We start from the raw sequence: 17462 nt of genomic DNA on the forward strand, positions 1-17462 counted from the left end.
TATTCTGAAACATGGTTTAGGATCAATCCAAAGGTTTACCCCGAGGTTTTGGCAGCAAATTGATGCTAAATAGTCTCGAGGAGTGTCTCTATTTAGTACAATTCCAGTAGACTTAGGAATGCCAGTCTTTCTGATTATCTCTCTGTAGACCTTCTGGTGAATGTAGGAATGCTGATCACATCACTCACCACAAGTGGCATCTGCAAGAAAAGGACAGGAGTTGTATTGTTTGACATTGTTTGACGTGTGGTTGTCAGGGGTTTGTGTGAATGTCTGCTGAATCCCATGACCAGCCCTTAATTGCTTTGGAAGTGCCTGTGCTGGGCTGCAGTGAGTGAGGGATGTTTGGAGCTGCTCTGTGCTATTTCTTGCAGGGAGAGTGTGCAGGAGACAGTAATGGCCAAAAGATCTGATCTCGGTGTGCAAGGTGAAGGTGCCCTGCAGGGTGGGGTTGTACTGAAGCAGATGATTGGCAGGGAACCATTTTTCGTCTGTTTTTAAACAATCAATTCTGTATTTTATTAGGGTAATCAATTTAAGAAAGAAATGCAGATTGTCAGGCCGTTCCCCTAATATAAGCATACTAGAGCTGTGAAATACCTTCTTTCCAGGTAAGATACTAAGTAAGGATTTCTGCCAGGATAAGAACCTACTGCAGATACTGATATTCCAGGAGAGTCAGACAGCACCTTTCTCTAGTTGTTGGTTTGTTCATCTGAACTTGTGCCAAAGAAGAAAACTTGGATCTGAGGTCTTCTCTGTGACTGGCGAGGACCACATCACAGTGGTCACTTTGTGCTTGTTTCCATTTAAGATGCTGCTGATCCTTCAGTTCCCTTTTCTAAGGAGCAACCATCTATTAGCTACATGTTTATAGTGTCTATTTTTTGTAAGTAATCTCTGAAACTCAGGTCCACCACTGCTCACACCAGTACATGGCTCAGGAGATGAGGCTTGGTGCCATCGCAGGAAAGAAGGGCATAGCCTTCATAATCTCAAATCTGTAGCATCAGCTATCATGCTGGGACATATTCTTTTTTTAATCTGGAGGCTTTGAGGGTTAATGAAATCAGTTGAAGGCTCTACAGAAAGAATGATTAAATTGCCGTGCTATGCAGTACATAACACGTTAATCTTTTCTAGTGCATCAAAAATGACATTCAGATTGCTTGAACTGACTGCAATTTAGTGAATCTAATCCCTAGGGTAGATTACTAAATTCAAATGCCAATGTTTTAATAAAGTTAATGGGAGGAGACATCTATAAATTAGTTCTGTTTATTTTGTTTTTGTTCTTCTTGTCCTGAAATGGGCTACGTTTGGGGACCTTGAAATGAGGCCAGTCTTACAGTAATGCTGGCGTAAGCATTCTGACCAAGTTTTTTTACCTTGTCCCTGGGGTTGGGATGTAGATTAATTGTCATTCCTGTCTGCTAATTCTTGTGAATTGCTTAAGAGGAGTTGTTGCTGCAGAGATGGATTAGCTGATGTTGGTGCATGTTGTATCTTTCAGGTTTCTCTGCGACAGTCAGAAGGATTTGGATGAGCTGATAGATTGCCTGCATCCACAAGGAGTAAGAGAGAGCCAGCTAAAGGAACGCTTGGAGAAAAAGTGAGCCTGCTGTTTCCTTCAGCTTCACAGCACATCCTCATCATAGCAAGCTTTTCCATTCCTGGGGCAATGCTCAGCGTTTTGTTTTGATTGTGCCTGTGCAGGGCAGATAACAAGAATGTGAAATTGTTCTTTTGTAGACATTAACTGCAAGCATTACTTGATCAGTAATGCTCAAAATTGTGGGGACGTCCTTCAAGGTGTTCCTTGCAACTGGAAGCAAAGACAGTGAAGTTTCATCTGCAGTGGCAGAGCTATTGCATGCTTTAAAGAATCCTTAAGGAATATTCCACACTGATGGAGCATGTAGATCATTGGAAACTGTTGTTGCCCAGCACACTCACAGCTCACTGGTCTGCATGTATTCAAAGGCTTTTCTTGATTTTCCAGGTATCAGGACATCACACATTCTATGCATTTGGCTCGGAAACAGAACTTGGGCCTCAAATCCTGTGATGGCAACCAGGAACTGCTGAACTACCTCCGAAGTGATCTCATTGAGGTTGCAACTCGACTGCAGAAAGGAGGGCTGGGATATGTTGATGTGACCCCAGAATTTGAAGCAAGAGTGAGTGGAAAGTTAAAGTAGTGCTAAGAAAGTTCTGGAAGAACTTTTCCTTTTTTTCCTCTGAATCATCTTACTTTTTTTTTTTTCCCTTTTTTGAACTGACATAAGCATTCATGTGCTATGCGTGATCATCAGCTATGTGTGAACTCTAGCAGAAACAGCAGTAATGTGCTGATTCCAAAACCCAAGTGTGGGACTTGGTACATGGTAACGCTGCATTAAATATCACAGGTATCCATTGGCAGAACAGAACCTCCTAGAACAGTGCAAAGGATGATGTCACCGATAAGTGATTGTATACTCTTCCTAACAGGTATACTCACTAGAGAGCCTAAAGGATTTTGGAGAGTGTGTGATTGCACTCCAAGCTGGTGTTATTAAGAAGTTTCTGCAAGGCTTCATGGCCCCTAAGCAGAAGAGAAGGAAACATCAGGGAGAGGACTACATTGCCAAGGCTGAAGAGGTAGATGAAGAAAAGAAGATGGCAGAAGAAGCTAAGGTATTGCTCACTCCATGGCTCTTTTCAGTCTTGTTCTGTCTTTGAACAATGTACTCTTACTTGCCTGAAAAACAAGTCATTTTGATCATGATTAGTTTTGGCATTCTACCCATAGAGCTTTGCTCCCTTACTTGATGGCATGGCAAGGCCAGGCTTCTGTAGCATTGCTTCACCCTCACAGTTGCAGAGTTTTCAACTACATTAGTTTAGTTAGAAAAAGTGCCTAGTATGACTGAAACATCCTGAGTAGTACTTCTTTCCTCCAGAAAGCAGCTGGAGCAGTAGTATTTCTGAATATTGCAGGATTTAAATTCAAAATAGCTTACGATTACCTGGGTTCTCTCATGTGAACCCTGTGCTTGCTGCTCAGGGATGGCTGCAAGGGGCCGGGTGGGGGCAGCTCTCACCATATCACTGGAGTGCCCCAAGGAGGGCAGACAGCATCCCAGAGTCACAACCAAAGTTATGGTTGCAGAGGTGGTTATGGTAGAGAGTCATTTCTGTCACCTCAGGATATCAGACAAAAGCTTCTTAGCTGCAGGTTTGTCCATCTTTTCCAAAGCAGGAATTTTCTGTTAGTCTGCTTTTGAAACATGACTGAGGCTGCCTCTGTTGGTATATTTGTGGGGTTTTTTTTTTGTTCGTTTGTTTTCCCTGCTAGAATGCTCCCTTCCCCATGGGAGGGTATTTGACTTCCTTCAGTCTCCATTTTTGCCTAGTTGGCAATTGGAACTCCCCTGACAATGGTCCTGCTGAAATGCCACAGTCTCATGATGCTTGGGAAGCAAGGCAAAAAATCTGTGAAATTCCACAGGCTTGGGGAGAAAAATCTAAGCATAACGTGCCAGCAGCTTTTGCAGATTTGTCTTGGCCCAGCAGTTACTCAGTGTGTTAACAGCAAAACCCATGGAACAGTTACTTGGAAAATCAATTACACAGTATGTGAAGCACCTCAACAATGTTCTACAAAGAAATAGCACGATGCTGTGTAATCTACCACAGTAGGCAAAGCAGGTTTCCATTTGTCTGGAATGTCTTGGGCTCCAGGTTGTATGCTAGCAATGGCAATGGGGATGTTGGCTTACTTGAACAGTTTGTGTGTGTTTCCAAGCATCTAATACACACTGTGCTTCCTCAAATGCAGTGGGCGGAGAATGTGCAACTCTGCAAAAAAACAAAACAAAACAAAAAAACCCTGGGTTTTGTTTGGCTCCCAAATTGCTGTCAGCTGCAGAGCTCGGTTTTTCCCATCTGACACTTCACTGTTTGTTTTTTCATTCTTCTGGGGTAGAGCACTAACTTGAGCTCTATTATGTCCCTGTCGTGTCTAGGCCATCACCTCATTGTTGTAAGGCAGAGGATTAATGGTAGAGTTGGATGTGCAGTGGCTCTGGATTACTCCTCTGTTCTGGTGCATTTCCGATGTACTGTAATATATTTTTTTAGTACCCCCTGGAGCTGAGTTGGAGGTTTCACATGCAGCTCACTGTGTGCAGACAGAGCACAAATCTCAGGCTCTCATCCTCACTTGCAGCTAATTCTGTGATTTCACACGTGCTGAGGTCGTTCTTTCTCAGAAGAGGGGCAGGTTTCATATCTGGTGCTGTCACATCTGATCATAGTTGATGTCACAGTCCAATTTGGCAAGGAGGATGGAGTGTGTGGCGGCTCCTGCTGATGGGCTTGAGCCTTTCTATGGTATCCACTGGAGGGCAGCACAGGCTGCTCCAATCCCCCACACCCAAGCGGTGCTGCCAGCTGCCTCCTGACTTTCATCCCACATCTTGCAGTCTCGATTTCTACTTTTTATTTTCTTAGCCTGCCGATTATTTGGGTTAGACGTTCAGAGTAAGAATCTAGTGGAGTTCATGTTGGTTGTTCCAGCCTGGCCATAAAATGCAGCAGGGCTGTGCTACTATGAACAAACTGTGTGATCCAGTGAGGCTGGTTATGGATAAACCACAAGTAGGACTGCAGCAGCCATGTAAAGGAAAGAAATACAAAGCTGAGTTTTGATTATTAAGGGCCCCAGCTAAAGGGTGTAAAAGTGTCTTCAGACTGTAACAAACTGTGTCTGTGTGCTGTTTTGTAAGTTGTTAGGTCTGTCTGCAGGTTGCTTCAGCCACAGAGAAGTGGAAGACAGCAATCCGTGAGGCCCAGACCTTCTCCCGTATGCATGTGCTGCTTGGGATGCTGGATGCCTGTATCAAGTGGGATATGTCGGCGGAGAATGCCAGATGCAAAGTGTGTCGCAAGAAAGGTATGCGTTCCTGCCTGTGTAACGGTTGGGTGCTGTCACCTCTCCATGCCTTGCTTAGGCAATGTGCCTCTGTTAGCACTCTGTCTTTGGCTGTATTTTGAGTTTTGACCGTCAGGATTTACACACTCAGAAGCATTGATCTCACAGCACTGTTTGACCCTGACTCCAGTGAACCATTCTGATGAAACTGTTACAAAGTGTTGCAGAGCACTGCAGTGCTGCTGTCCCCTGGATATTCAGGGTACTTGAATACAGATTGTCTCCAAATCCTTCTGTGGGAGCATTTGTGCCACTGTCCGTTGCTCAGTTTCATTTATGAGTTAGAATGGTCTGTGGGTCTCCAAGTCACGTCTGTTGACCCCATTTCTTACAGAAGGAACAAGCAAGAAGAGGCTGGGAAGGTTAATGCACCCTGTAACTGAATAAGAGAGAGCAGTGGGATAAATGCTGGTTTGAGGCTAGAGTGGAAGTGGAGCTGCTTGCTGTGCTGAAAGAAGCAAGCTCTTTGTTTCTTTTGTGGGAGCAGAGAAATGAAGCTGTTTGCCTTTGGTCACTGCTCTGTTAAAGCTGGGTGACAGGAGTGTACTGTATGAAGAATCCTGCAGGTGGAGGGGGAAGTTAGAGCATTACCAATAACTGAGTACTAGTTCTAGTGGAGTAAAAATTGTTCTGCCATAACCTCTCCTTTTGGATGGAAGCCTGGAGAAAAGAGCTTGGTAGCACATTCTGCCACATCATGTGCTTTTGGTCTCATTTTCTATTTGTTGAAACACTAGTGGGAAATGAGGGCAGACAGATCTGAGGGAAAGCTGAGCTGCTTTTGCTTACCAGGAGGCTGTGTTGTCCACTTCTGTAAAGAAATGAGCTGAACTGGTGCAACATCCTCCACTGTGGAGCCTCCAAACTAATGTGCAAACTGTCCTGTCCCCTGGTGAGAAGGGGATTGTAGGGAGATGTAGCAGTGATTACCTGAGACTAACAGATTATGGTTTAACAGAACTCAGGAACTGGGATGTTAGGGACATGCTGGCAAGCTCTCTTTGCTTCTTTTCAGTAAAGGAAATAGCTGGCTCAGGACTATGTCCATGTTACCTTTCATCACTGAGGAGCACAGAAAGGCTACTTCTGCTGCATGCCCTTTTTTTTTTTTCCTGTAGGCTTGCTGCCTTAAGTAGAAAGAAGAGTTTTGTGCTGTTTGTTCACATTGAGGCTAGAATTGTGATGGTTATGTTCCTAGCTTCTTGCCGGGCTCAGGGCATGCTGGGCTCTTTGCAGCATGCTCCTTTCCTCGTGGCCAGTTTGGTACCTTCTCTGGGTGAAATGTATTTCTTTTCTTTCTCTTGCTGAGTTCTGACCTCTAACCATGTGGCAGCTTCTTGTGTCACAAATTGTGCAGGGCTGTGGCGCTCAGTTACAAGTAGGTTGCACTCTTGTAGGTGAGGATGACAAGCTGATCCTGTGTGACGAGTGTAACAAAGCCTTCCACCTGTTCTGCCTGAGGCCGGCGCTCTATGAGATACCAGATGGAGAATGGCAGTGCCCAGCTTGTCAGCCTTCCACTGCCAGGCGCAGCTCCCGGGGCAGGTGAGTGGCACTGCTTTCCTTTGAGTTGTCACTGGTGCAGATTTTTAGCCACACAAGGACCAAAACAGCTTTAAAAGAAACCCTTGGAAAGGGCTGGAATAGCCCCATTGACTCAATGTCTCTGGAACAATGGAAGAGCAATTTATTTTTTTTTTTTTAAGTTCAGCACAGTTGTGTTGCACTGACCCATGACATCTAATAAATAGTTTCAGTGTGGCAGTGAAAATATAAACAAGACATCAACCAAAATTGTATGCACTAAGGACTGTTTTGTTCACCTGAGCAACTAGTTGGGTTTCTTTTTCATGGGGTTGTAGTGGGTAGCACTGCAACTCTGTAGTGCCCTGGGCTAAGTTATTCTTGTGGCCTCATCTAATTAAAGCAGAAACTACTTCAGGCTGCAGCTCAGCCCCTACGTGCTTGTAAAAATCAGATAATGAATTGCTGCCTTGGCACTTTTTTGACCTGATGAACATAGGCACTTTTATAAGGTGGGATAGATTATAGACTGCAGAGAGAATATGATTTGAGGAGCAATCAGAGTTGTTCTGTGCAGAAGAATTGCGTGGTGTTGCCTGACAGCAAGGAGCTGAATTGCTTTGTGAGCTATAGGCTGGAAGTTAAATGTATGCAAAATGTATTTTTCTGCTTATATTGTAAGCTAATTGCATGCTGCATCTCCCTGCTTGTCAGCAAGGTGAAGCTATCAAATAGCACTTGATGCATAAGCAGTCAGTAGATCCTCTCATCCAGAGTGGCAGCACAATAGGAGGTGTACAAACTTGCAGTGTGCAGGTGGTACACAGCCTTAAAAGTATTACTTAACTCCCGGGGCACCATTTAAGGGTTCATCAGGCTTGTTCCAGAATGGCAGGGCTTTAATGCAGCTGTTCTAGCTTGTGATTGTAGTTGCTTTGATGTGGTGGAGTCACCTGCAAGCTGCTTGGCTGCTGGATGAGAGCCATCAGGTGGGGTAACACCTGTCTTGTTATCTACTTTCTGCTCTTGTCTTCCTAGCTCAGTTTGGGGAAAAAAAAAATAAAAAAATTCTGGCCTGCAAAGACTTATGCCCTGCTCTACTGTGGGAGCTAATTCTTATTCCATTTACTGCTCCCTTGTCTCCAGAGGACTGAGACTCCCACAATAGCTTTGCCTTTGTCCCCATCTGCCTGTGTGCTGCCTCGTTTTCCTGTTTTTATTATGGTTTGAATACGTTAACAGACATGTGGGAAGTTAGAACTGACCTGGGCAGGCTCTTTGTGGCTTTGATGCCAGCACATAAGAAGTCTGAACTGATGATTTGCTCAGTAATATGTGAAGCTTAGCTGTGAATAACACTAAACAAGGTCTGTTTCCTCCAGTGACCATGGAAAGTGGTAATGGGGAAATACTCCAGCAGGAGCCAAAGGGGGGAAAAAAACCAACCCAAAGTAAAACCACAGTGAAACTCCCTTTGCCAGGCTTGTAAACCTGGGTGAAACAGCAGCACTTGTTCTTAGGGAGGAGTAATTGTGCAGCAGCCTCAATGTCAAAATCCATTATCACATGGTTAATTTGTCTAGAACAGGAGTGGGGAAAAAGGGAGGAAAAGCCCAGATTCAGCTGTTGGGGGTGTTCAAACTGTAGTCCAAGAAGTGTTCTTTGAGCTGTAGCTACAACTTGGTTCTCTGGGAATACACTGAATCACTTTCGTTTGAGTCAGGATGTTTATTTTGCATACTGATGTGGTCAGCAAGTCTTTGTGTGAACAAACAGTATGGGGAGCCCAGGGCTCATCATACCCAGGTCCTGGTACAACAGACATGTTTACCTGCCTTGCTCTAGGAACTATACAGAGGATTCTGCTGAAGATGAAGGTGAAGAAGGTGAGGAAGCTTCTGATGAACCAGATGCTGAGGAAGAAGACGAGGAAGAAGAAGATTATGAAGTCGCTGGATTGAAACGTAAGGCTTTGACCATGCTGGAAATTAATAGAAAATATTAAGACTCTGCCTTCAAAGAATTGATCCAATTTAGACTTGTTCTTTTTCTCGTGGAACAGGTTCTTACTGGAAAACGGGGGGGTTCACACAAGGGAAGCCTGTGATTGTGTGTTCCCTGGGGAGCTGGATGAATTCTCTTCCCTTTGTGACAAAGTTAACGCTTGTAAGATTGAAACTGCAGTGAGCTCCTGGGAACACTGCAGACACCCGTTAGGCAGTAGCTGCAGCAAGGAAGGGTTAGGGAACAGTATTACCTGTAACTGGTAGCAGCAGTCTGTGCCTGTGGTGTGTCTTGGAAAACTGGAGCTTTGACCACAACACCCCACCCACCACTCTTGCTTTTTCCCTTCCTGCCATGAGCTCATAGCAGGTTTACTGGGTAAACATGTAAGCAGGTTTTCCTGCTTACATGCAGGATTTGTAGTGAGAAGGGGCCATTTTCAAGCAGTCAGTCCAGGACTTCATCTGTTGGTTCCTATGGGAGGGCACAGTAGTCAAAGAGCAGCAGGGCCTGGACAGCCAGCACCTGTTGGCTGTGCACAGAGACCACTCAGGATGCATAGCTGACTCACTCCCAAGTGGAGTAAAATAACATTTTCTAGTCTCATCAATGACTACTTATCCACCCTAGTATGCAATGCGATTTCTGGTATGCATATCTACTTGTTTTTAAGGGAGTTTGTCTCTGTCTTGTTTGGGCAGCTTGGTACACTGAGCAGCTCAGTCTCGGAACAGCACACAGCCAGCTTTTGCTTTCTGTCAAAATGTCCTTGACTGACATAAAATTAGCTTCAGCCTGTCCTGTCCAGGGCAGATGGTGAAATTCAGAGACCAGGACCCAAAGGATTATCCTGTATTCTTTCAGGGGTTTCCATCCGGGTCTATCAGTCTTGATTCCCCTGCTTTATTCTGGTTTCAGGGGTGTACGCTGATACCCTGGATATGTGTGCTGCTTGTTGTTCTGTGGTGTATCCATGTCCACACTTGGAGCATGTTCAGCCTATGTTGCGCAGCCAAGTCAGGAGCAAAGCCAAGGTTTCCAAACAATAGCATAAGAGTTACAGTCGCTAAAAATAAAGCACTAAATGCAACCCCGTGGTTTTAAAGAGCATTAATGTGGAAAGGTCACTGTGGAAAACTTTTGTTTTAATAGAGAAGTCCCATTAATCCTCATGGCGTTTATCCTGAGGGATATAACCTAGAATGTTGGATTGTCAGACATCTAACACATGCCTCACGCTTGACACACAAGCAGGAGTGACAGCAGGCAGACGGCCCGCTGCCCTGACACACGCTGCTCCTGCAGGGGGGTGGGAAGGATGATTTATTGGGCAGGGCTGGATTAGAGGCTGCAGATGGAGCACTGCAGTGCGCTGGATGCGGCTTGCTCAGACCTTTATGACCAGATGGAAGGAGCTTGGCCGGGGAGGAAGACCTACATGTTCTCCTGATACAGGGAGAAACTTAAGACAGGGGACTTCAACGACAGACTTAAATTTCCATTGGCGTAACACTCTGACAGGCAGACTCACAAACGAGCAGAGCGCTTCTGTGGGACGTAATGCAGCAGCTCCTGTCTTGGGGAATAAAATCCCATTGTTTCCCACTCGCAGCGTGCGGAGCAGCTCCCTGCTGCAGTAACACGACACTCCCTCTGCACACAGTTCACTTTTCAAGGGGGGCTTAGCAACTGGCTTATCCTTCTGTGTGGGCCACTTGTAAGCACATGGCAGAGCACCCTGAGGAACCCAAAGGAGATCTGCAGGTCCCTGCGCCTGGTGCTTTCCAAAAGGATGTTGCAGTCACATTTAAAACAAATGTCAGGGTTTCAGCATTTCATTCTGCAGGCCTTTATTGCAACACTCAGAAAGCAAGCAGAGCTCTTGGGCAGAGGAGCTGCAAGCCTCCAGATGTCCCACAGAAGCTGCTGGAGGCTGGCATGTGTGACCACCCTTGGGCAGATAACTGCTGCCAGACAGCAGTGGCCTTTTTTTGGATGTGGGCTATTACCAGCATAGCTCATCTGGAGAGGGTATTGAGCGCAGCTGACAGGGGCATGTGCTGAGTGAGGGTAGTGACAAAAAGCCGGGTCATTGCCATCATCCGTGTATTTGCTGTGCTGTGAGTGAGGCTGCCTGGTGCTATGGCTGTGCAAAGGGCTTGTGATCTCTGCTTCCAGGTTAACCCATTCCTCTAAGCCACTGGCTTATGTGTTTCAGTGAGACCCAGAAAGGCAGCCCGCGGCAAGCAGAGCACAGCCATGTACTCCTCGAGGCAGGGAAGGCACCAAAGGAAGAAGCAGTCGCTGCACTCTGCCAGGGGACCCCGGCAGCAGGCTGCACCTGTCAACAGCGCAGACATTGATGAGCTGGTAAGAGCCAAATTGCTCCCTGGGGGCTGCTCACATCATGAGTTATAAACGAAACAGGTGTCACACTTCCTCCCCTCCCCTTCCCAAAGAAATACCCTGAATTGTGCTGTGAAACCTGTGCTGGGCTGGGGGTGGGTTAACAAAGGAAGCATATCCTTAAGGGCCCGGTGCACACGGAGCAGAGATATGCAAGGCATCTTTCCCCAGCCACTTTCACACATTGTCCCCCTTGATTAGCAGGCAGCCTGCAGCTTGTTAAAGGGTTTTAAATAGCATCCATGTGTCTCTGTAGAGAGGTGGGGGGATCGAGGAGGTCCTGGACGGTCAGAGAATGCCAGCAATGTAGGACCCTCACTCCCCAGCCTTGGCCGTTTTCTGACAGTTGTTGTGCGTATGGTCACTCCCCAACCTCCACGACATAATTCAGCTGGCTTAGGTTTCACTTGACATTTAAAGAATAAAACCTTCTGTTCCTGAACAGAGCAATCTTGTGCATGTTGTGCTGGTTGTCCTGGGGAGGGCCACGCTGCAGCGGATGTGTGCAGGCTCCTGCTCTGTCTGCCATCTGTCTGCTGAGCAGTGGTGGTGGTGCTGCTTGTGTACCCTGCCACTCTTCTTGAGCGGTTTGATCCCGGTCTTTGAGCTTCTTGTGCTGGTTGTGGGCGGGCTGCCTGCTGGATCTGCAGCATCCTTCTGGCTGGTCCGTGTTACAGAGCAGAGGGAACCAAACCAGCAAGCTTAGCACAGGCTCCCCCAGCCAGCAAAGTGAAATACTCAGGAGGGGAAAAATGGTAGGGAACAGCTGGGTCAGGAGCTCTGAAAAACTGTCAAGGGCTCTTCCACGAACTGTTTGTCCTGCAGAGAGATGAAAGCTGGCTCAGGAATGGCTCCATGTGCTTTGGATCCTTCCCATCATAGACATACCTCCAGCAAAGCGGTGCCTCATGAGCTGTGTGGGCAGAGCTGAGGAGATCTCCCTGTGCTGGCGGCTGACCTACAGCTCTGCAGGCAAATGACTGACCTTGTGTTACTTCTGTGTACAGGACTGCAACGCCGGAGGCATCAGCTGCTCTTTGGTATTTAAGATGGCAGAGTAGGCTCTGCAATGGGCCTGCCAGTACAGCAACACAAGTGCTGTCCTCCTCTGCCTCTCACGTGCTGTCCACCAGGGGCTCATAGAGGGAATTTATGCTCTGCATTTGCTGTCTGTATTCTTTGGCTGTTTGCTTTGACCACGTTGTCTTTGAACCTATCTTGAAAAAGCTCGCTGCCCCCAGTGAAAAGAGAGGCTGCTTGTGAGCTGTTCCCATCAGAGCTGCTCTGTGGGGCTCCTATTCTGTAACTCAGGGTGCCACCACATGTCTTGACTGTTACTATCGAAGGTCCCACAGCAGAACATTTTTGATTACTGTGGAAGATGGCTACATCTGAACGACCTGACTTTTTTTTTCCTGCAGCACTTCTGCATATTCCCACACCATGAGACACTGGCTTGTAAGCAAGAGGATTGAAAAGAAAAGCTTTGCTAGGAACTAGCTGCTTTACCCTAGAAACTGCTGAATGCTGAAGCTCATGGTGGTTCCCCTCCTTTTAACAGCATCCCTCCTTTGTGTGGGCAGGTCCTTCAGACAAGGAAGCCACCACGTCGCCAGAGCCTTGAGCTGCAGAAGTGTGAGGAAATCCTCAGCAAGCTGATCAAGTACCGCTTCAGCTGGCCCTTCAGGTGAGGGGAAGGGGTGGTCTGTGTGTACACAGGACTGTTGGTATGGGGATGCCATGCTGTGGTCCCGCTGGATCCACTGTCTGGTTGTGAATCCTGGGTTTACACTTGGGAAGAAAGGGAGCGAATCTGCACTGTTAGAAAGCACCATGGTCTCTGTTCTAGGCTGGACTGGAGACCTGGGCTCCCTCTGGTGCAGGATAGCAGAGCGTGGTTGGTTGTGGGACAAGGGCAGGAGGATGGGATCAGTTTGCAGCAGCCCCCAGAGTTTGCAGGCAGTGCTGCATACAGCCATAGCTGCTGTGTACTGGTCCCTGTACCGCTCCTTCCTGTCATCAGTTCTGTGCCCAGTGCAGGGTTGACGTGTCTGCTGCTGCCGAGATACTTGGGTTTGCTGTGGCACTGTGCTGGGGTGTGGGTTGGGGCTCTGCACCGTGCAGTGCCAGGGCTCGTCATTTTCTTCTTTGTGGCTCTTCATCCATCAGGGAGCCAGTGACCACAGAGGAAGCCGAAGATTACTGTGAGGTCATCAGCAACCCCATGGACTTCCAGACTATGCAGAGCAAGTGCTCTTGTGGCAACTACCGCTCAGTGCAGGAGTTCCTCTCTGACATGAAGCAGGTGTTCTCCAACGCCGAGCGCTACAACCAGAACGGGAGTCACATCCTGTCCTGCCTGGAGAAGACGGAACAGTGTTTGATTGACATGGTGCACAAGCACCTGCCCGGCCACACCTATGCACGCAGAAAACGCAAGAAGCTCCCTGCTGGCTGCCAGGGGCTGGAGGAGCAGGAAGGGGACAGTGAGTCAGAGCCCCTCGAACATTCCCGGGGGCGGAGAAGGAAGAAGTGAGGGATGGCTGGGGGGGGGGACTAGGGGGAGAGCCAGAGCTGGAGCAGGCCAGGTGCTGCTGGGCAGCAGGGTGGGTTGTCTGGAGGGAGTTAAACAGCAGGGCACTTCGCTATTAATCCAGCCTTTCCTTTGGCCCATCCTAACTTTAAGTTTTCTGCAGTTTCCTCAAATGTTTTGTCATCCATTGAGCGGGCAGAGATGACGTAACTGCTTCCTACAGATTATGCAGAGATCGTACGTGTCTGTCCTTCCAGGAGGGGAAGGTGGGAGGGCAAAGGAAAGGCCTGGCCAAAGCCTGACTGGGCAGGGGAGCACGAGGCCTCCAGCTCCAGCCCTGCCGCTGCCTCAGGATCTACTGCCTGCACTGTGAGATGGACCCCGAGCCGTGCAGGGAGGGATCGTGTTGCTCCACAGACAGACTGGGTGCGACCAGGCCAACGGGCTGCTAGTTCTTGTATGTATATATTTATATGGTGTTAATTTTGAACCCCCGCTGAAGGGCTGCGTAGCGAGCAAGCACTTAATGTTTATGGAGACACAGCTTTCACCAGCATCCTAATGCAATTGGCTTGGAGGTGCTCTCGCTTTTCCCCTCTCTCTTCTCGGGGAGCGATCTCTGGCGTTGTGCTCCAGGGAGGTCTTCCGAGCTCAGCTCTGTGTGGAGGTGGCAGCGTAGGCTGTAGGTTTCCCTGCTCACCTTGACCAGCACACACAGTCGTAGCCATTTGGATGAACCGAGTGCCAGAAGCATCATGGTGGTTTTCTGCACACCCTCCGGGGAGCTGAAGGGGGAGCAGCAGAAACATGTTCTGTTTAACTTTTTAAATTAATTTTCTAGTAATTAAAGGTGGCTCGTTTCTAGCTGTGATCTTGTATAAAAAACACCTGTAAGATACTGTTGTCTTGCTTTGGCACATGTACAGTTTATATCGAATGGTGTTTGCTGTATATTTTCCCCCTCCGAACACTCGTTTTCCTATCAGTAGCTGGAGTCACAGTGGGGCACCCGTGAGGGTCCCCAGCCCCTCCAGCCCTGCTCTCATCTCCTGTAGTCACACCTCCCTTAGCTCACCTCCCTCGTGCCCCCAGGTGCTGCAGGGCCATCCCGCATGGCCAGCGCTGGGCTCTGCCACGTGAGAACAGAGCGTTGTCTAATCACCTCTCCATCATGACAGATTTTGATCATGCAATCAGGGCTTGAACTTTTTATTACAGAGTTGTGCAGTTTGGAACAAACTACCCACAGGGCTGCTCCATCCTGCCTTTGTGACACGGCGAAACAAAAGCAGCTGTTGCAGCTCCTGTGATTAGAGATTTAAAGGGTCCTCAGTGAGAAGCTGCAGCCCAGTTTGTGAAGTTTTTGGTTTATTGTTTTGTTAGCAGGTATTTGTTTCAGTTCTGGGCTGCTGAAGACAAGACACATTTCCAGCCACCCCCCCCCAGCCTCAGCCCCCACCCCACAGAACAGCACTGACGTTTGTATCTCGCACGTCCCCATCAGAGGCCATTTCTGTCCTGTTCATAGAGAACATTTTCTGCAGGTCCGACACAGTGAAACCTTTGGAACTGTACGTTTTTTAAAGATAAATGTCATTGTGGGGGGAGGGGGGTTTCTGCCAAGGGCTGTACTTGTAATAAGTTGGAGAATTAAAAATAAACATTATGTACTTGTGTTTGTAAAGGTGGCTCGCAGCGCGTCCCTCCTGGTAGCATCTGCTTGTGCAGCACCGCGGCCTCACGCCTGGAGCAGCCACCGAAAGGCCAGAGGAGCACGGAGCTGTGCCAGGTCAGCTTACAGCTCTCACCACACACCTGTGGGCTGAACTGCTCGGGCCGCGGGGCTCCAGTCGCTGCCTCTGCTCCAGGCAGTGGGGATGGCTGCGATGGGGCCACATCCACACAAAGCCCGTCTCAGCTGCACTGAGCAGCAGGTTGATGTGCAGCCGTGGAGCTGTGTGCTCTGTGCTGGCATTGTGCAGCCACAGCTGTGTTAGCTGCAGTTCTGAGGTGGCCAAGGCCCATTCTGTGTGTGTGTGACCATACAGCCATCAGATCCCCTATGGGATGCTGCTCTGCTGAGCTCCAGGGGAAGGAGCTGGTGCCGATGTGCACCCGGCAGCTCTGCAGTGAAGGTGTTACCGGGGTTGTCCTGCACTTCTCCCAGTGCTGCGGGAACAAGAGGTTGATGCTTTCCAGGGCAGCGCCGTCATGTCGGGGCACTGACGGCAGCTCTGAGCTCCGGTGGGATCAGGCAGTTGGGGCTGAGGAGCCACGGTGGGTCTGGGGGCTTCGACACTGCGGGGAATGGACAAATGTTCTTTATTTATGCAGAGAAACCTCATCCCGTGCTGTGAGCAGCGGGTTGGTTCATTGCTGGGTGTGAGCAGGGCGACTCGGGCTGGGATGTTTCCAGGCCTCGGTGTGGGGACCTCACACCAGCATCTGCTGCGAGACCTTTTTGGGGCCCTGCTTTTTATAGCAGCCCTGCATGGCATTACCGCCCCGTGAGACCCTATAAATAGCCGGCCCTGCCTGGTGGGCGGCCGTGGCACCCGCTGCACCCGCTGCAGCGCCGGGACCGGGACCCGGCGGGGCTGCAGAGGAGCCGGGCGGGGCTGACAGCGGGCAGGGGGCGGCCGGGAGCCGAGCCCGGCAGGATGCGCTTATCTGCGGGGCAGCGGGACTTGGCACGGGGCGGCTGCTCAAGGGCAGAGTGTCCGTGGGCTCCGTGAGCCGAGCAGGAGCCGGGGGCACCGCAGGGATGTAAGTGTGAGCACGGAACCATCGCTGCCGTGTCTGTGCTCAGCGCGTTTGGGGCTCAGTGCAGCTCGGGGCTCAGCCCCACAGCGGCCTTGGCCGTGGGGCCGGTGCCTGGGGCTCATCGCTGTCACCAGCTGCGGCCCAAGTGAGCAGCTCCTGCCCGCCCTGCGCCGGACTTTGGAGTCAATCCCTGAGCCAATATTGACTCTCCCAGCCCTGGGCTCAGCCCCGTTATCTGCCCGCACCGCCCCCCCATGGCAGCAGGGGGACCCGGGAGGCCGCAGCCCCTCGGCCCAGCACAGACCGTCACACGGTGCCACGGGCCGGCAGCAGCATCGCTGGGCAACGGTGGATGCGGTGCTGCCACAGCTGTACAGCGCTGTGCGCCCGCTGCTGCCCCGCCGGGCTGCCTCCTGCTGTGTGCTGTGCTGTGTGTTGTGCTCTGCACTGTGTTGTGTGTGCTCTGTGCTGTGCTGTGCTCTGCGCTGTGCTCTGTGCTGTGCTGTGCTGTGCTGTGCTGGGTGCTGTGTGCTGTGCTCTGCACTGTGCTGTGTGTTGTGCTCTGCTCTGTGCTGTGCTGTGCTGTGCTGTGCTGTGCTGTGCTGTGCTCTGCACTGTTCACTGCTGCCAGCACCGCTCCTGGGGAGCAGCAGATTCCTTAGATCTGTCACTAAACTTGTCCCAATGTCCCGACACCCCCAGGGATGGCGGAGGACGGACTAAAAGTCCTTTTTTAGCTTCCCAGCATCAATCACAGCAGCGCACACAGCCCCACTCACATCCCTGCTGGGTTGGGCTGCGCTCACACCCTGGGTCTCCGCTATTGCCCCCCCGCAGCCCCTGGTGCTGCAGTGCCCTCAGCAGAGCTCTGTGACTCCTCCGGCCCCACACCGTGTGTCTGTGGGGCCCCGCTGAGCTGGGAGCAGCACAGGGCGCTGGGTGGGGATGTGCCGGGGCAGCAGCTGGAGCCGGGGACACACAGAGGACACAGCCCCGTAGGCTGCACACTGAGCCCCCAGCTCCTAATGGGGCTGGTGGGCACCATCCTGTGTGTGCTGAGGCTGCTCACAGGTGATGGACAATCAGGCCACGTGCTGCTCATCAGCCAGAAATGAAAGGACACAGGCTTCCATCCCGTTCAACAACCCTCACCCGCTGTGGGGCTGGGCCCAGCTCTCCCCATTGTCACTGGGAACCCATAGGCTGCAGCCGGGCACAGACACCCCACAGCCCCAGGAGCCGCACAGCTCCCAC

General features: G+C 49.9%; 1 protein-coding gene across 2 annotated transcripts in view; it reads left to right on the top strand.

Annotated features, from left to right (window-relative positions):
* BAZ1B (bromodomain adjacent to zinc finger domain 1B) overlaps positions 1 to 15129 on the top strand; it is a 32751-nt gene extending 17622 nt beyond the window's left edge. Inside the window, exons 11-19 of one of the 2 annotated variants that reach the window (XR_001558990.1) lie at positions 1514 to 1612; positions 2003 to 2180; positions 2494 to 2679; positions 4792 to 4939; positions 6376 to 6523; positions 8348 to 8466; positions 10725 to 10876; positions 12474 to 12599; positions 13082 to 13193. Coding sequence is in view for 1 of the 2 variants with exons in the window: in XM_015880840.2 (XP_015736326.1) it covers positions 1514 to 1612; positions 2003 to 2180; positions 2494 to 2679; positions 4792 to 4939; positions 6376 to 6523; positions 8348 to 8466; positions 10725 to 10876; positions 12496 to 12599; positions 13082 to 13448 (1501 nt within the window). In the remaining variant the exon portion in view is untranslated. Of the gene's footprint in view, positions 1 to 1513; positions 1613 to 2002; positions 2181 to 2493; positions 2680 to 4791; positions 4940 to 6375; positions 6524 to 8347; positions 8467 to 10724; positions 10877 to 12473; positions 12600 to 13081 lie in introns of both variants that reach the window. The other variant, XM_015880840.2, reaches the window with a different exon arrangement.
* The last annotated feature ends 2333 nt before the right edge of the window (positions 15130 to 17462 follow it).

This window comes from Coturnix japonica, chromosome 19 (assembly GCF_001577835.2).
Source record: "Coturnix japonica isolate 7356 chromosome 19, Coturnix japonica 2.1, whole genome shotgun sequence".
Classification (NCBI taxonomy): Eukaryota; Metazoa; Chordata; class Aves; order Galliformes; family Phasianidae; genus Coturnix; species Coturnix japonica.